Consider the following 17,381-nt stretch of genomic DNA (forward strand, 5'->3'; position numbering starts at 1 on the left):
TACCAGGAAAGTGTTTTGAGTGTGTACTCCTAATATGTCTATTTATTTATAAATGGTATACATAGGGTTGCTAATTTATACATTATAAACATTTACTAGTAATTTTTAATAATTTATGCAATTTAAAAGCATGGAAGAAAAAATAGCACAATTATAACTTTTTAAACTTATTTTATTGAAAGTATATATGATTGAATCTGTTCTCTTTTCAGGAGGGAAAAAAAAAAATCTTCATTTATCACTTTATGATTCAGTAATTCAGAAAGTGAAAGTGTTAGTCACTCAGTTGCTTCTGATTCTGACCCCATGAACTAGGACCTGCCAGGCTCCTCTGTCCATGGAATTATGCAGGCCAGAATACTGGAATGGGTAGCCGTTCCCTTCTCCAAGGCATCTTCCCAAACCAGGAATCAAACCCGGATCTCCTGCACTGCAGGCAGATTCTTTACCATCTGAGCCACCAGGGAAGCCCTCATTAATTCAGAGGTGTGTCCTAAAGACAGTCCTCTTCAGTACTTCATTTTAACTGTTGGCCTTGCTGAAAACTTCTTTACAAAGAAAGGTAGATTCAAATGGAATATTTGTGGGAATTCCCTGGTGGTTCAGTGGTTAGGACTTGGCACTTTCACTGCTAGGGGCCTGGGTTCAATTCCTGATTGGGGAACAAAGATTCTACTGGATTTCACCAACAGGAGTATATTTTAGTGTATGTCAAAATAATTTTTTAAAAAATTCAATAAGTTTTGACACATGCGTAGTCTTACACACCACCAAAGTCAAGATGAGAAAATAATTCCATCTCCTATGTTACTCCTTTGTAATCAAACTCACCCCTTACCCATAACTTCTGGCAACCACTGATCTTCTTAGCCTAAAGCATTTCAAGCTCATCCATGTTGTTAAATGTATTAACATAGGTTTTCATTACATTTGAGTAATTGAAACTGCCAAACTCTGTCCAGACATTGCCATTTTGCAGTGTCCTTGAGAGCACCTAGTTTTGTCAGTTAAAAAAAATTTTTTGGATCATTCTAATAGGGCTATGTCAGTTGTTTTTCGTTTGCATTGGCTTTATTTTTGGGGGCTCCAAAATCACTGCAGATGGTGACTGCAGCCATGAAATTAAAAGACGCTTACTCCTTGGAAGGAGGGTTATGACCAACACCCAACCTAGATAGCATACTCAAAAACAGAGACATTACTTTGCCAACAAAGGTTCGTCTAGTCAAGGCTATGGTTTTTCCAGTGGTCATGTACGGATGTGAGAGTTAGACTATAAAGAAGGCTGAGTGCTGAAGAATTGATGCTTTTCAACTGTGGTGTTGGAGAAGACTCTTGAGAGTCCCTTGGACTGCAAGGAGATCCAACCAGTCCATTCTGAAGGAGATCAGTCCTGGGTGTTCTTTGGAAGGAATGATGCTAAAGCTGAAACACAGTACTTTGGCCACCTCATGTGAAGAGTTGACTCATTGGAAAAGACTGATGCTGGGAGGGATTGGGGGCAGGAGGAGAAGGGGACAACAGAGGATGAAATGGCTGGATGGCATCACCGACTCAATGGACGTGAGTCTGAGTGAACTCCGGGAGTGGGTGATGGACGGGGAAGCCTGGCGTGCTGCAATTCATAGGGTCGCAGAGTCAGATAGGACTGAGTGACTGAACTGAACTGAACTGAATGGCTAGAGATGTTGAGCATCTTTTCATGGGCCTGTTCCCATCTGCTTATCTTTGGTGAAGTCTCTTCAAATCTTTTGCCCATTTTAAAATTGGATTTCTTATTTTATTACTGAATTTTGAGAATTCTTTATATATTTTAGATAAAAATCCTTTGTTAGAAAAGCAATTCGTAGATATTTTCTCCCAGTCTATGATTTATTTCTTAACAGTGTTTTTCAGGGCACAAATTTAAAATTTTGATGAAATCTAGCAGTTTTTTCTTTTATAAATTGTATTGCTGATGTAGTATCTAAGAAGTCTTTTCTAATGCAAAGTCACAAAGATTTTCTCCTGCGTTTTTTTTCTTAATAGCCTCCATTTTGAATTAGTTTTTTTGTACAGACATTTCAATTTTGAACTACAAAGATCATATAAAATGAAAACATTGCTAAATACCAGTTCTCTCTGTAGTACAAGTTTCTTTGGAAAAGGAGTTACGTTTCCATTCCCTGTCAAAATGTCGCCTTTACTTTGAAGGGGCAGATTTAGTGTGTGTGTTTTTAAAAAATATTGCCAAGTCAGCATTTTTTCAGCAACTTTTTGTTCAGGTAGTTTGGAATGTTTTTTTGGCGAAGGAAAAATGCATAACTTTATCTTTACATTTTTAAGTACTTGAGTATAAATGAACCTCTCTGGGCTACTCTATCCCATTGTAAAAAATTGCAAGGCTCCTACTGTTTAAGATCCTATTTTTATAACATCAGTCTCATTATTGATGTCTTAAAGCACAGAAGCAGCAATTTTTTTTTTTTTTTTTAAAGGAAGTTAGAGGCAATTGACTCATGGGATAAATATTTTGTAAATGATGCCAGATTTTTCATGCTATGTGTTGCGGGTTCAGAGAGACATTGAAGACACGGTTTATGTCTTCAGGGAGCTCACAGTCTAGTGAGGGAGTTAGTCAGACAGGCAGTTGAAATCAAGTGTGCTGAGAGCTGAGAAAAAAAGGAACAGGCAGTGAGCAAGACGGGTCCCGTCCATGGGTACCAGTGGGTGCCTCTTCTTGGGGAGGTCAGAGAAAGCCTTACGGAAGAGAGGAGGCCAAGCTGAGGCTTGAGATTGGTCAAGTGAAGGAACCTCCCCATCTTAGGGAGGATCGTGGGCAAAGTTGGTGAAATTCAAGTTCCAGGAATTGCACGTGGTTTGGCCTGACTAGAGCAAAAGACAGTGGCAGAGTAGCAAGAGAAGCGACTACAGGGGGTGGTGGGACCAGATGGTGAAACTTTTGCTATCCTGGTGGTGCTTGGGTGTCTGTGTGCTCCGAGACGGAACTAACTGGTTGGCCAAATCCATGGTCTGTTTCGCTGAGACATTGTCTCATCTGAACATGTGGCATGGACTTCCAGGTTCCAGGTCTCAAGGCTGTAACACTTGTATTCATGCTCAATTCTAGCCTGGAGCTCATGTGTTCCCCGGAGATGCTTCAAGACCCAGAGGAAAGAGAGCTGGCTTTGCCCAAGCAGCAGCTGGGAAACACCTGCTTGCTCCTTGGAGCTGCACCCGGGAGCCAAGGCTTCTGGTGCATTTGCACATTGGAGGCAGCCAACCATCCAGCTGCCCCAAAGACAGTTTTTCCACAAGTCAAGAATTTTAACCCTTCTCTGTGGCTGGCGGCCCCGATTCCTAAAGTCCATTGATTGCTTCTGACAACAGCTGTCTTGGGCGCAGTGATCTGTGTCCTGTCTGGTTCTCTCCTGCCCTCTGGTCATCTGTTAACCAGTCAGCCCTGGATCTCTCCAGCCACTGAATAACAGAGGTCACGGGAGAGTCCCTTATTTTGTTTGGTTGTTTCTTTTCCAAGTGGTCTTGAGAGCAGACGAGGATGTTTAATTCAGGGTACAGTTGTCAAGCCGCATTAAAAATGCAGGCAGCAGTGCAGGACATGACTGGCTCATGTCAGCCAGACATTCCAGTGCAACCACAGGAGGAAAACATGGACAGGGCCCGTGTTAGTGGAAGTATCGCACTGTGAGCTTTCAGGCTCCAGTTTCTCCCAGTCCCTGCCATCCTCCAGCCAGAAGAAAGAAGCTCCTAAAGTGGGATTACCCTCTAGTGGGTATTCCTGTGACCTGGAGATCAAGTTGCCTGCACCTCAAAAAGAGAGAACTCCCGCACTGCAGGTTTTTCTGTTTGTTTGTTTGGCTGCACAGCGTGTGGGATCTTAGTTCCCCAGCCAGGGACCGAACCTGTGTGCCCTGCATTGAAAGGTGGATTCTTAACCACTGGGCCACCAGGAAAGTCCTTGTGCTGCCAATTAGGAAGACAGTGACTGTTCGAGCAATTAGGATCTCCAAAAAAGTAAGACCAGTGAGAAGTGTGGGTTTGGTGGTTCATTCTTACCCTGGGGATTCTTTGCTGTCTCCTGAGGGTTGTACCAAGAGGGCCTGGAGAGGTACTCGTGCCTGTGACCGTGCCCTGGCCGACTCGAGGAAAACTGTGGGCAGCACAGATGGCCAAAATCATATGGGTCCAGGAAAGGCCAATGTGGATTAATACTGTCTTCTTGCCAATCCAAGTGTGGGTGCCCCGGGTTCCGTACCTCTGTTTACTCTGCCTCCTCCTCCTCCCACCATGCCATCTGCCAGCTGGACAGTTAACTGGCTCACTGCTCCCTTTTAGCTGTGTCAGTCCCGCAAGGTCATGATTGTTGTGCTTTGGGGCTGGTTCCCCGCCCTGGGTGGGTGAAATGGATCTCTAACCATCGATTTGTCTTCTTGCATTTCAGTCGTTCCAAGGAAGTCAAGGACGAGCATACCTCTTTAACTCAGTGTGAGTGTCTCTGAATGGTACATCCATTGTTCGGTGCAAATTTTGAGGGATGGGGAAAAGCAACACTCTGTGATGATTACACAATGGAACCTGTCCTCTCTGACACACACACACACACAGAACCCCATGGAACATTATTTACCACACATGTTAGCCAGTCATCCTTGGGGAATTTGGTGGGGGGGCATCATCTTGGGCTAAAAATAATGTAGGCAGTACTCCAGTAAGCACAGAGAGCTATAGTCTCCTAGCAAAGAAGCTGGAGTGCTTCTCCTGAAGCCTGACCACGAAGGTCTCAGAACTAGACCTGAGACGTGTCTCCGAAGCAGAAAGGAGGATGAACAGAAGACCCCGGGATCCACTGGAGGACTGAGGCTGGAGGAGGCTTTGTAAAGTGGAGTAAGCTAAGAGCCTCCATCCCCTCGTATGGTCTGCCACAGCCCTCAGCAGCATTTACAACTTTCTCTGGGAAGGCAAGCCTGATGAACTGTGAAAGTGGAAATCTAGCATGTCCAGCTTGAAATAATAGGAGCTCCATGTAGGAGTCTAGAGAGCTGATAGATGGGGCTCACCCGTCCCTGTGATGAGGACAGGACTCTGCTGTCATGATTGACTCTTCGGCCACAGTCTGTCCTCAGGAAGTTCTGAGGACCTGTGCTCATGGCTGTGGGCTTCAGTGTGATTGTCAGTTTGTCCCCTTAAATCACAAGCCTAAAAGCACTTGTTAAGGAAAGCTCTGAAAAAAGAAAAATTCCAAGCAAAGTCTCAACCATAAAGACTATTTTGAGTTGACTCACAGAATCAGAACTTTCAGATCTGACAGATAGCTCAATGGAGATGTGTCCATGTGGCTGCCTTTGAGGTTGCTTCTAGTTTCAGTTAGAGATGATGCGCTTAGCGTTAGCTTCCTTTGGGCAGCCTTCTTCAGTTAATCTTTTGCTGGGAGTTCAGCTTCAACAACCGATGGGCATTTGCCTGACTCCCCGCTCTCTCTCTCCCCGTCCCCGGCACAGAGTTAACGTGGGCTGCGGGCCGGCAGAAGAGCGAGTGTTGCTCACAGGACTGCACGCCGTCGCAGACATTTACTGTGAAAACTGCAAAACCACCCTGGGCTGGAAATATGTAAGTACCGAGGGGTCTGTGGGTGGAGAGCGCGCTGTGAAGAAACTAATGAGAGTCACTGGAATGCATTCTCCCACTTGCTTCCCCGGCCTTGTGGGCTTGTCTGCAATGAGCATGGGAAACCGAGTTCAAAGAGCAGTTCCTGGCATCCAAGCATCCTCTTTGCATTGATAGTCCACTCTTCCTACTCAATCCTTCACCTGCTCCTGACACACGGACACACAGTCACTCGCCCTCTCAGTGCAATAATAGTGAAAAGTGAAGTTGCTCAGTCGTGTCCGACTCTTTGCGACCCCATGGACTGTAGCCTACCAGGCTCCTCAGTCCATGGAATTTTCCAGGCAAGAGTACTGGAGTGGGTTGCCATTTCCTTCTCCAGGGCATCTTCCCGACTCAGGGATCGAACCCAGCTGTCCCGCATTGCAGGCAGACGCTCTACCCTCTGAGCCTCCAGGGAAGCCCAGTAGTAATAGTAGTAGTAGTAACAATGGCACATAACACCTCCTGACCGCGTGTTCCAGGCATACGTGATTTTATTTACTCTTCACAGAATCCTTAGTGTGTGAGCCATAATTTAATCCCTAGTTTACAGATGAGGAAACTGAGGCTTAGGCAGGGTAATAATTTTTATTTATTTTTATTTTTTGACCATGCCATGCAGCATGTGGAATCTTAGTTCCCTGACCAGGGATTGAACCCACACTCCTTGCACTGGAAGTGCAGTCTTAACCACTAGACTGCCAGGGGAGTCCCTCGACAGATACTTGTAACGTCTCCTTGGCAGCTAGGAGAGTGCTCAGAGCCTTGCCAGGGTGAGAGGAGGTATGTGTGTTCAGTGAGAGTCAACTTGTATTATTATTGTTGTTGCTGCTATTATTATCGGTAGATCTTTTCACAGTGCTTTTCTCTCCCCTCTCTGTCATTGTGGGGATGTTGAAAAGTCAGTCTTCCTGTTTCTGGGAGAGAACTTTATTCCATGTTGTTGCAGAGGGTCGGTGTAGGGCTGGCTCGTAGGACCTGCTTGGGGAGGAGCCTGAAGGAGCAGTCAGAACCTCCTGGAGAGTGATAAGGATGTGTCATGTAGGTTTGTTGATGGCAGCAAAGACACCACTCTGCAGGACTTTGCTGGTGGAGGAGCTTCTGCATATGTGGGAGCAGGGAGCATAGGGGAAATCTGTGTCTTTTGCTCCTTTTTTCGATGAGTCTAAAACTGCTCTAAAAATATGAGTCTGTGTGAAAAAAAAGATATCGAGCAAGAGAAGCCAGCCATGAAAGTATGATTCTGTTGAAATAAAGTTTAAAAATACTCAGAGCATAAAAGCTGCAGCAGGTAGAGTCCAGGGAAGGAGCACAGCCTTTAGAGTCTGTCTTTCATGTCTTCCTTGGAATGTTCAGAATGAGAACAGAAAAACCTAGATGCTGTGTTTCACAATGCTGAGAAGGTTTAGCCACAGGTTCATCTGGGAGAAAGGGCCTTGGCCGTTCTGATTCCCATGTGGCCACTGGTCCCCACTGTGTGGTCTTGGGGCATCAGTTCTGGTTTTGATTACCCAGAAATGTTCTGCCCCTTCTTTGTTTCCCAGCTTCTTGATTATCTTATTCCTTGAAGTTGTGCTGGATCATAGACAGAAAATAATCCTGAGTTGGCCGGCTTGGCTCCTTACTTCGGGTAAAATGATTAAGTCCTGGGGACTTCCCTGGCAGACCAGTGGTTAAGCAGTTAAGAATCCACCTTGCAATGCAGGGGACACAGGTTGGATCTCTATTTGGGGAACTAAGATCCCACAGGCCACACAGAGTGGCCAAAAAAAAAAAAAAAATCCAGTCCTTTGACAAAGCTTTATTTATTAAGAGCCTTTGTGTTGGATACAAAAGTGGACGAGAGACAGTTCTTGCTCTCAGGATGCTTATAGTCATGATACTTGGGAGGAAAGCCACAAGTGAAGATCAAACAGCTGGACAGGACAACAGAGAAACATCCGTCTCCCCAAACATTCCCTGATCCCCTCTCACAAACCCCAGTGCTCCAACCTTTCATTCTATTATTCCTTCTGACCCTTACGATGACCCTGTAATTATCCCAACTTTGTAAATGGAAAGTTTATAATTTTGCAAACTATTAATGGAAGTCAGGTGCTTAAATGATGCTTTTGATGCTGGGAAGCAGTAGGAGCAGGGTTTAATCTGCGATGTTTGTGTCAATTCCAGATCCAGGGCTCTGTCTCCTAGAGTCCACTTGTGACATTTTGCAAGTGCCTTGAGGCTTGAGGGGTGGGCGTATTGGCTTTCTTTTCCCTCTCTCTCTCTGTTTTTTTAAATAGGGACACACTGTCACTTTCCTAGTTTTATTTTTTTCCTCCCCCTGTATTCTGAACACACTACCATGGAACAACAGGTCTTGTTCCTAAACCGTATTCCTCTGTTGTGTACACATCACACTCACGCAGACGGAGCTGGGGAATAATGAGGTGTCAGGGAAATTACTGCTGAGCCCACAGCTCTTGTGTGTGTGTGTGTGTGTGTGTGTTTGCACTTTCTCTTGGCGCCCCTCCCCTCTCTGCTACGGGGAATGACTCCTCTCTGAATGAGAGACTCAAGTCTGAACTTGCATTCTGAGACCCAGAGCCCCTGAGCTCTAGAACAGAAGATACAGTTCATACAGATGCTGCCCAGCACCTATCAGCAGTAAGATTTAGCTCCTTCCCGATCTGGGGGGCTCAGAAGGGAGAGTTTTTCCACTGTTCTGCCCATTGAGCTTCGCCATCTGATGACCCTGACACCCACTGTTTTTTAGATGACACACCAAGATGGCTTTCTGTATCTGTACCTGCAAATAGAATATCACCTTGCTGCCACACTGATGCAGGACTTATTTCTGTGGGGCTTGTTAGCTGGGAGAGCCTGTGGCACTGTTTCAGATGGGCACCTCCCAGCTGCTTTGTGCTGGGTTTGTCCTCTGGAGGCCTCGCAGCTGAGTGGGGCTCAAGGGCCGGCAGGTCCTTCAGCCTGCAGTTCATACAGCTCCTTTCTCCCTAGAGAAAGGCAATGATGGAAAAACAAACTTAACCCATCTGACATGGAAATAGCAAGATAAGAAATAAAAGAGAGACCTGTTTGGCAATACAGTACACTTTGTTCCTCTCCCCCAATGTCTCTTCTCTCAGCCTAACAAGCACGGTTTAAAATAATGGCACAGTGGGCATTCCCTGGCAGTCCAGGGGTTAGAATTCTGTGGTCTCACTGCTGAGGGCCCAGGTTCAATCCCTGGTCGGGGAACTAAGATTCCGGAAGCTGCTTGGCACAGCCCCCCAAAATAATAAAAATTTGGCACAGAAATTCTATGGATACCTCCACAGGACAGATTTCTGGTTAACATCAAAAACCAAGGCAGACAAAAGACAAAATAGATATACAATGAACAAGACGGAAAGACACAAAATAGATACAAGTTATGCTGTATGTTTGAATGTGGTTAAGTGCTGTGGAGAAAAGTAAAGCAGGAAGCGACAGAGGGCAAGGGAGGTGGCTGCAGGGGAGGTTGTGGTTTTCAATAAAGACCTTACTGCAATGATGACGTTTGAGCAAAGATGCTAAAGGAACTCTACTGCAAATACTGAGAAAATATTTAGAATACTTAAATTTAAAAACATTTAAATTTTTTGTAAATATGGAGAAAGCCCTGGTGATGCCTCAGTCCTGCAGTTAAGCCAAGGGGACATGGCGTGCTTGAGCAGTGGGCCTTCTCAGTGAGTCTGGGTGAGGCTGGGGTCAGACTTGAGAGGCCCCGAGGCCTGTCATTGGCCCTGCCTTTGCTCCGGTATGCCAGAAGTCACCTGCGCATCTTTGGTCATTCCGTGTCTTCTCTTCCTTTGTGTTTCCGTAGGAACACGCCTTTGAAAGCAGCCAGAAATATAAAGAAGGCAAATACATCATTGAGCTAGCACACATGATCAAGGACAATGGCTGGGACTGATGGGAGAGCATCCAGCCAACCCAGCGTCCACGTGAATGCCATCCAACCGAACATTCTACCCAAGCGTGAGAGAGTGACTGAACACGTGGTTCCATCCATTTAGGGGCCTTGCCATCTGGGGCATTCTCCCACCCTGACGCCATCTTTCTGGTGACCGGCCTCTAAACCGCTGTCTCTCTGTCTCTTTGCTTTGTATCTGTTTGTGAGTTGATCCTGGCTTCTCTCTCTGTTCTAGTGTTGGCTGAAAAAAACAAAACAACGAAAGGAACAGACGCCTGCCCGCATGGCGGCAGCCCACTTTGACGAAGGCCCCAGGGCCCTTGAAGAGCTGCCCGAAGGCCGCTGGGCAGGAGTACAGTGGCCCAGCCCGGGGGTGTGAGGGTCCCGGGTGGGCAGGGGACGGGAGGGGAGAGGTAGGAACAGACTTGTGCTGCTCCTGGAGACCTGGGAACTTAGGCTTGAAATAATCGACTTGTCTAAGAGGACAAAGAGGAAAAAAAAATACCTCATGACTGCATTCTCTCTGATCAGAAGCTTCTGTTCCTGCCACCAAATGTGCCAGATTAGCCAATGAGAACACAAGAAGGGTGGCCCCTCGTCTTCGCTGGCGGGGCAGGGGGCCGGCCTGGTTCTCCCGGGCCGAGCTGGTGGGGGTTGGGGGAGTGTGTCCTGGCAGCAGGGGATGACTTGGGAAAAGCCCAGAAGGTTTTGATGACTGACGCCTCACTGCTCCTCTGGGTGATCTCTGCCTCTTCAGCCACTGTAGGTGACAGGAGAGGGGACTGTCATTTGCAATGTGCGCGAGATGCAAATATCCCAAAGGCTTTGACCAGCAATCAAGTAAAAAAAAAAATCAATGATTGAGGATAACAGGGAACACAGGGGAGGGAGGTGCAGTTGGGGAGCTCTTGCAGAAATGGCCTTGATCTTGGGCCAGAGAAAATAAAAAAGTAGAACCAGTTAGCAATTCCGACTGACCTTTTTTTCTGAACCTTCATAAGAGAAGAGCACTGTGGCAAGGGAGAGGGGGTGGGTGGGGCAGAGCCTGGAATAGTTTAGGTTTGAACTGTTACAGGTTAAGTGCATCTTTTTTTTTTTGGTATGCATTGGCTTCACTGAGAACAGCAGTTCTTTACGCGTATGAGTTTTTGGGTGTTTTCCTCCAGTTCTATCATTGTAGTTGCGGAAAACAAAGTCCCAAGCCTTCGAGTTTAGTGATGACCTGGCTGACAGATTCCTCATGCCCCTAGCTTCTTCTCTTTGTACTTGAATGTTTTTGTGTGGAGAGAAATCTGTCTGTGTGATCCAGCAACGGGAAAGTCTTCAATTTGATGTCAGACGGCAAGTTATAAATTCCAGTGTTACACCCCACCCCCGACCTCCCCATCCAAAGCTCATTATATTAGGGAAGTGGGGAACGCATCTCTGTGAGGCTCATGAGAGAAGAGTTTGTTGCATTTAATCAACACTGTGAAGTCTGTTCTCCAGCAATTTAGCCAGTACGCAGTGCATGACCGAAACTCATTTAACTGAGAGAATTTCATTGCTTAGACTGAAAATATTATCATTGCTAAGATATGTGTAGGTTATGTTAGGTAATTCTCAGCATCTCATTCTCCCAGTAGGCTGATCCTATAGGAAAATTCACCTTAAAAGTCACAAAAGAGTGAGTTGAAGGAGACGAGAACCTGTAAAATTGTTAAGCAAGATTAAAGCAGCCAACCCGGGACGTTTTCAAAATGGAACCAGATTCCCAGAGAGGGTGAGTCTGTCATGGAAATGCCTTTTTGCGTCTCTGTGGGCTGCTGGTGGAGCACAGGGCCTGAGATGCTCATGGTCCTGCCCTGGCAGTCCTGGGTGGAGAGCTAACGGGAAGCCAGGTAGCCCTGCGTTTAGCAGCAGACAGCCTCCGTGAAACAAAGAGGGTTCTGCAAAAGCAAATTTTGTTCCCAAAAGCTTCTTGGCCCACGTCGTTTGGTGCTTTAGCAACCCTGGGAGATTAAGTTGTTCTCTCCACATTACTAAAAAGCAGACTGAGATTCAGAAGTCTTTCATTTCCAATCCCAGAGAAAACAGTTCCTCTGGCTCCCAGGCCTAAGATCTCAATTAAAAAAAAAAAATCATTTTCAACTTTCACATTCCTAAGCTGGTTTGCCAGCCCAGAAATCATAAATTCCCCTCTGCATCCCTGCTGAAGGTAGTGGCTCTCATTTCTGTGTTTTGATTAGCCCCTTTACTCAGGGAATGTCCTGGCTATTGATAATCCTTTCCAGGAAAAGAAAACAGGCAGGGTCAGGGTGGGGGGAACATGTAGGTGTGTAAAAACCGAGCATGGTCATATAGGAATTGGATGTGAGGTGCCCTAGAGTGTTCAAGGGGCAGAGGAGACTGAAGTGCCACTGGTCGTCTTTGGGGATGGGGCCTCTGACTCTTGCATGGATCAGAGCAGGCTCCAGTTAGACCCGGGTTTTGGTGTTTTGTTTTGCTTTAATTTAAATTACTATCCATTGAGCATCCAGTGGGCACATGGTGCAAGAGAGCTGCACAAAATGCTGGTTTTTCCATAATGACAAGGGTAAGAAAGAACCAACTCATTAGGCTTTCCCTAAGAAGAACCGAAAGTGCTTCTTATAACGTGAGCTCCGTTCATGGCTTGTCTACTAATGTCTGGCAGTATCCGAGAGACCGCAGCTGAGTGAGGGAGATGCCTCAGTCGGCTCATTTTTTAATTTCCTCACCAAATTATGGACTCAGAGCATAACCAAAGACCTCATCCATTCACCCCTGGTGGGTTTGGGGAACTGGAGTTCGATGGTAAGGCTTAGGTGGGGTGCCCGGAGTAGGGAAAGGGAGAAGGGGAAAGGAAAAAGGCATGACGTGCTAGACCTCAGCCAGCAGCTGTCTTCCTTTTCAGCTGAAGTCCAGCCGGCAGATTCTAGTTCCATCTCCCTCGTGCCTCCCCAGGTCATATGGCGTGGGCGGCCCTGGATTACACCCAGCCTGCTGGGATATTAGTCTCAGGCCACTGGTGGGTTGATTTGACGTGTATCCAATCCAGCCAAGCTCAGTGTCCACGGAACGTCAGCTGGGCCTGCCCAATTCCCCGGACAACAAGATGACGGAGATAGGATAGAGTCAATCTTTACTGGTAGATCAGTGTGTGAAAGACAGGTGTCCCCTTTATAAAAAGATTTTCAAGAGGATATATAAGAAACAGTTGCTTGTGAAATGTACTTTTGTAAATAATATTTAATTTTTTAAATAATATATTTGGTGCTGTTTTCTCAGATCCCCTGAGAGCACTTTTTATTTTCATTTTTAAATTCTCTAGTTTCCTCTGCATTTCTTGAAGTATATTTTAAGGGAAACAGTGATCACCAGTATACTCTTGCAAAAGAAAAGGAAAGGAAAAAAAAAAAGATCTCCATCACTTTAGTTTGGACAGAGGCAATAAATGAAGCAATGTCTCTGTATTTCTTCCCAATGGAACAGACTCTGCAGTACATTCATTACCAGGTTGAGAATTGAAATATTTTCTTGTACCGCTATTGGCCAGAAAAGAAAAGAAATCAAATAAATTTAGTAACAACTTAGAGTGATTCCTCTTGTTGGAAGAATTTCCAACAGATTGGAGTCTTGTTTTTAATTGTTTGTGTAAGTGTGTGTGCGCCCACGTGTGCGTGTGTGTGTGTGTGTGTGTGTAAAGCACTTTGCATCGTGCCTGCGGTTTTCGTTTTTTGGGGGGACACTATACCTACAGTTTACACCTTGGGCACATAAGATTTTTCTTCTCTTTCTTTCTGCTGGTTTTGTTTCCGAGTGGACCAGCAGCACAACCCTCGAGGAGTTTGTTTCCCTGAGCACGGAGCTGTTGCAAGTTTGCTCCTTCGTCTTTGTGTGCTCAGCTTTTACAGACTGTAAAGGAAATCTGTTGTTTGTGAAGACCCAGCAGTCACAGCTGTGTCCCTCACTGAGAGGTGAGGGAACTCATCATGGACCCGGGGCTCCAGTTGTTGTGGAAGCCACATCATGTTAAACATTAAACCGGTTTGGGTTGAAAAGAATGTCAATAAAATAATACACATATTTTGTAGGTAAATAGCTTTTTTTTTTTTTAAGGTCACATTGCCTCAGGTTCAGGAAGAGGCTGGGAAATCAAATATTGAACACAATCAACTTAGATATTTTTTTAAAAAATGAGTCTGCCTCAAATGAGAAAACATGCTAGTGGTCTAGGTCGAGGAAAGAGATATATTAATATTTAATATTTAAAATTAAAATAACGTCATGAAATCAGCCAGCAGTGAAAGATAAAGCCAAGAAGAAACAAGCCGTTCTCATAGTATCAAATTCTACCTGCCCGTATGTTTTTGTATAACATTTGGGTGAAAGTGAGAGTCAGTTCCCTTTTCCAACCTGCAGAGACTATCTTTCAATACAGACTCTGCCTATTTATGCTTGTGTTTACAAACTGTATTTGTTGGGTTTTGTTTTTCTTTTATCTTTATTATTATTTTTTTTTTAGTGGCATTTTCAGGTCACTTTGCTTCAATAACAAAATTATTTTCAAGTAATTTGTCTTCACCATTTCCTGTATTTGTACATAGTGATTCAGTATTAGAGAAAAGTGCATTGTTTCTGTCATATTTCCAATCTGTGTTGGTGCTCATTTGAGAAAATAAAGTTTTCAAATATGAATTATTTGCAGGGCTCCTCTGTCTTAATTGACCCAGCATGTTTTATCTCGACATTTTAACACATAAAAGTTAACTGAAAGGTCAGAAGGAGGCCATCTGTCTAAGCCCATTCACAGATCTGTCAACTGAGGCCCTAGGGGGTTATTTTCTCTAAGGACACTTGGCTGATTAATGAATAAAACTCAGGTCTCCTGCTTATCTATAAACATGTCCCCTGGTTTTGGAGATCAGAAATGCAGGAGTGACCTTTATCATTTCTGTCTACTAAGCCCCTTGTTAGTCTCTGCAACCTTTTCTGTTTACACCAATTTTCTGTGGAGATAGAATTGCATTAGGCCAAGGGGAAAAAAAGCAGGTGAATCAATAAAATAATGTCAAAAAGAGGCAACATTACCTCTGAATGGTTGACTAACAAAAGGAAATAAGCATAGATACAATATATGGAAAAGCAAGTCTTCTCACTCACTGAACAAATAGTAAATATCTATTCAGTTCTAGGCGGCTTCCCTGGTAGCTCAGACTGTAAAAGTGTCTGCCTACAATGTGGGAGACCTGGGTTCGATCCCTGGGTCGGGACGATCCCCTGGAGAAGGAAATGGCAGCCCACTCCAATATTCTTGCCTGGAGAATCCCATGGACAGAGGAGCCTTGCAGGCTACAGTCCATGGGATCGAAAAGAGTCGGACACGACTGAGCAACCTCACTTTCACATTCAGTTCTAGGGACTGGGTGAGACGATTCAACCATCCTAACATTGCAGCTGTTTATTTCCCAAATACCTTTCCCTCTAGTCTTGTCTATATGCACACACAGCCTTGCATAGCCATTCATTATAAGTACAGTTTTAACAAGGCTATTTTTACCTAAACATCATCAGTTTATTCTATATTTTAAAGCATTTTTTCAGAAGGTTGCATCCACAACTTACAGAGTCCCCACCTTGTGCAAGCAACCTAAACAGCAAAGAGGATATTAGAGCCACACAAATATATGTGTTGTATGTTTTCACGTTGGTCATAATATTTTAAAAGCCTATTCCCTATTAAAATAGGAGATACCATCTCTACTTTCCTGGACTTCTTACCCATTCTGGCCCCAGCTACAGTTGACTTTTATTTGTCCTTGAATGCATTATCTCCTTCCTGTGACCTGTTTTGCTTCAGTGGCTACCCTGTTACCATTTCATTTGTGTTTGCCTTTGGCAGCCAGGAGGGGAGAAAAGATAACATGTGCAGGAGAGGACCAGACTCAAACCACGGCAGCTGTCCAGGAGATCAGGCTGGAAGAAGGGATTGTTGTTGTTTGGTCACTAAGTCATGTCCAACTCTTTGCAACCCCATAGACTGTAGCCCACCAGGCTCCTCCGTCCATGGCATTTCCCAGGCAAGAACACTGGAGTGAGTTGCCATTTCCTTCTCCAGGTGATCGTCCAGACCCAGGGATCGAACCCAGGTCTCCCACATTGTAGGCAGACACTTTTACAGTCTGAGCTACCAGGGAAGCCGCCTAGAACTGAATAGATATTTACTATTTGTTCAGTGAGTGAGAGTGCCATTTCCTTCTCCAGGGGATCTTCCTGACCCAGGGATCTGAACCCGCATCTCCTGCATTGGCGGGACTGTTTACCACTGAGTCACCAGGGACGCCTCCCGAAGAAACGGAGGGGAAAGCAGAGATATTCATGGAGTGCCTGGTTTGCGTGAGAGCCTGTGTTGGGCTCTTTGCTTACATGACCTCAACGTAGGATGTTCACAAGGAAGTGCTTCCTCATATCATCCTAGGAGTTCGTGGGAGAGCAGGGCAAATGATCATTCTCGTTTTGTAGATGAGGAAACCGAGGTTTCTCATGACAGGGTGAGGAATTGTAGCCCATCTGACCTTATGCTCTTGGTTCCCTACACCGTGTCCCAAATGTTAGCCTCTGTCTTCTCTTGCCCTCATTCTAGCGTGGTTCACAGGACACTTGCCCAGTCTGCCCACCATGACTGTTTAATAAATAAGGACTGAGGAATGCAAATTAGAAAAGCAGTGCAAACAAAGCCACAAAGCTAAATTCTACCTGAAAAGTATTGTGTATTCCACAGCTGAATATAAGCTGAGCTTTGTTGCTTCTTTAATACTCAGTAATGAATTACATATGTAATCCTTGGCCCTTTGATTAATAGGAGGTCCTTAATAAGTGCTTGGTGAACACTGAATTAATGTGGAGAATTAACAGGTTTGTGTTTTTTTTTTTTAATCTCTTTAACATGTTTATTTCCATAAGAGAAGAATGGAGGTTAGTATTAAATGTTCCATAAATTGTTACACCATGAGCAATCAGTTTTTTAACTTGCATTTATTTATTCAGCAGGCACTTTGGGGGCATCTATTATGTACCTAGTCTGGTCAGGAAACTAACCCCAGGGAGGAGAAGAGCAGGGCTACTAATTGTGTTGAGTGAGAACAAAGGATTATGCATGGCTTTCCCTACCGTTGGCCAAATACCTAGCCACAGGGACCACGACCCTCAGGCAGCTGTTTCCTGCAGAAGCAATTGCTCATAAATCCTTTCATCTGAACCCAGTAAATGGCTGTGTTCTAGAGCAGGGCACAGGGCAAGTCCTGGAATTAGAGCACCTGGTTTCAAATACTGGTTTCCCTTCATAAAAAAAGGAATCCAGGGAGGAGTCAATGATATTAAAATAACTGTTATCATTACAGGCTGCTTAAGTCCGTTTTGAATTTGGAGTAGGGAAAAAAGGACTACTGTATTTTGCTCTTTATATTTTTTGTTTAATTTCACAACAATCCCATGAAGCTTCCCCGTTTTACAGAGGGAAAAACTGAGGTTCAGTGAGCATAAATATATACATGGAAGAGCTCTGAACTGTTGTTCTGATTCTGAAGTCCACACCATATCTGGTCCAGCCTGCCGTTCAGGAAAAAGGAATAACTACCAAATCGGAAACTCTCTGGCAGGTCTGACTAAGCACACCCAAAATGTCATGTTATTTTGTTCTCTTATATTTTATTCTATTTTCATGAAATGGAAACCCTGGCTTTTCCATTAGAAGCCAAGAGCTTAGAACTGAGGAAGCATAGTTTGTTAAAGCTTTATTCCA

The 17,381-nt window shown here is 44.8% G+C and overlaps 1 protein-coding gene across 4 annotated transcripts in view; it reads left to right on the forward strand.

The window, feature by feature from the left end:
• The window catches only part of YPEL2 (yippee like 2), a 67,971-nt gene extending 53,693 nt beyond the window's left edge, over window positions 1-14,278 (forward strand). For all 4 annotated transcript variants that reach the window (XM_019981177.2, XM_070772582.1, XM_070772584.1 and 1 more), the window contains 3 exons: window positions 4,442-4,485; window positions 5,499-5,607; window positions 9,491-14,278. In XM_019981177.2, the coding sequence (XP_019836736.1) occupies window positions 4,442-4,485; window positions 5,499-5,607; window positions 9,491-9,580 (243 nt within the window). In that variant the 3' untranslated portion in view covers window positions 9,581-14,278. The remainder of the gene's footprint in view (window positions 1-4,441; window positions 4,486-5,498; window positions 5,608-9,490) is intronic.
• Window positions 14,279-17,381: the final 3,103 nt, after the last annotated feature.

Source organism: Bos indicus, chromosome 19, assembly GCF_029378745.1.
Source record: "Bos indicus isolate NIAB-ARS_2022 breed Sahiwal x Tharparkar chromosome 19, NIAB-ARS_B.indTharparkar_mat_pri_1.0, whole genome shotgun sequence".
Classification (NCBI taxonomy): Eukaryota; Metazoa; Chordata; class Mammalia; order Artiodactyla; family Bovidae; genus Bos; species Bos indicus.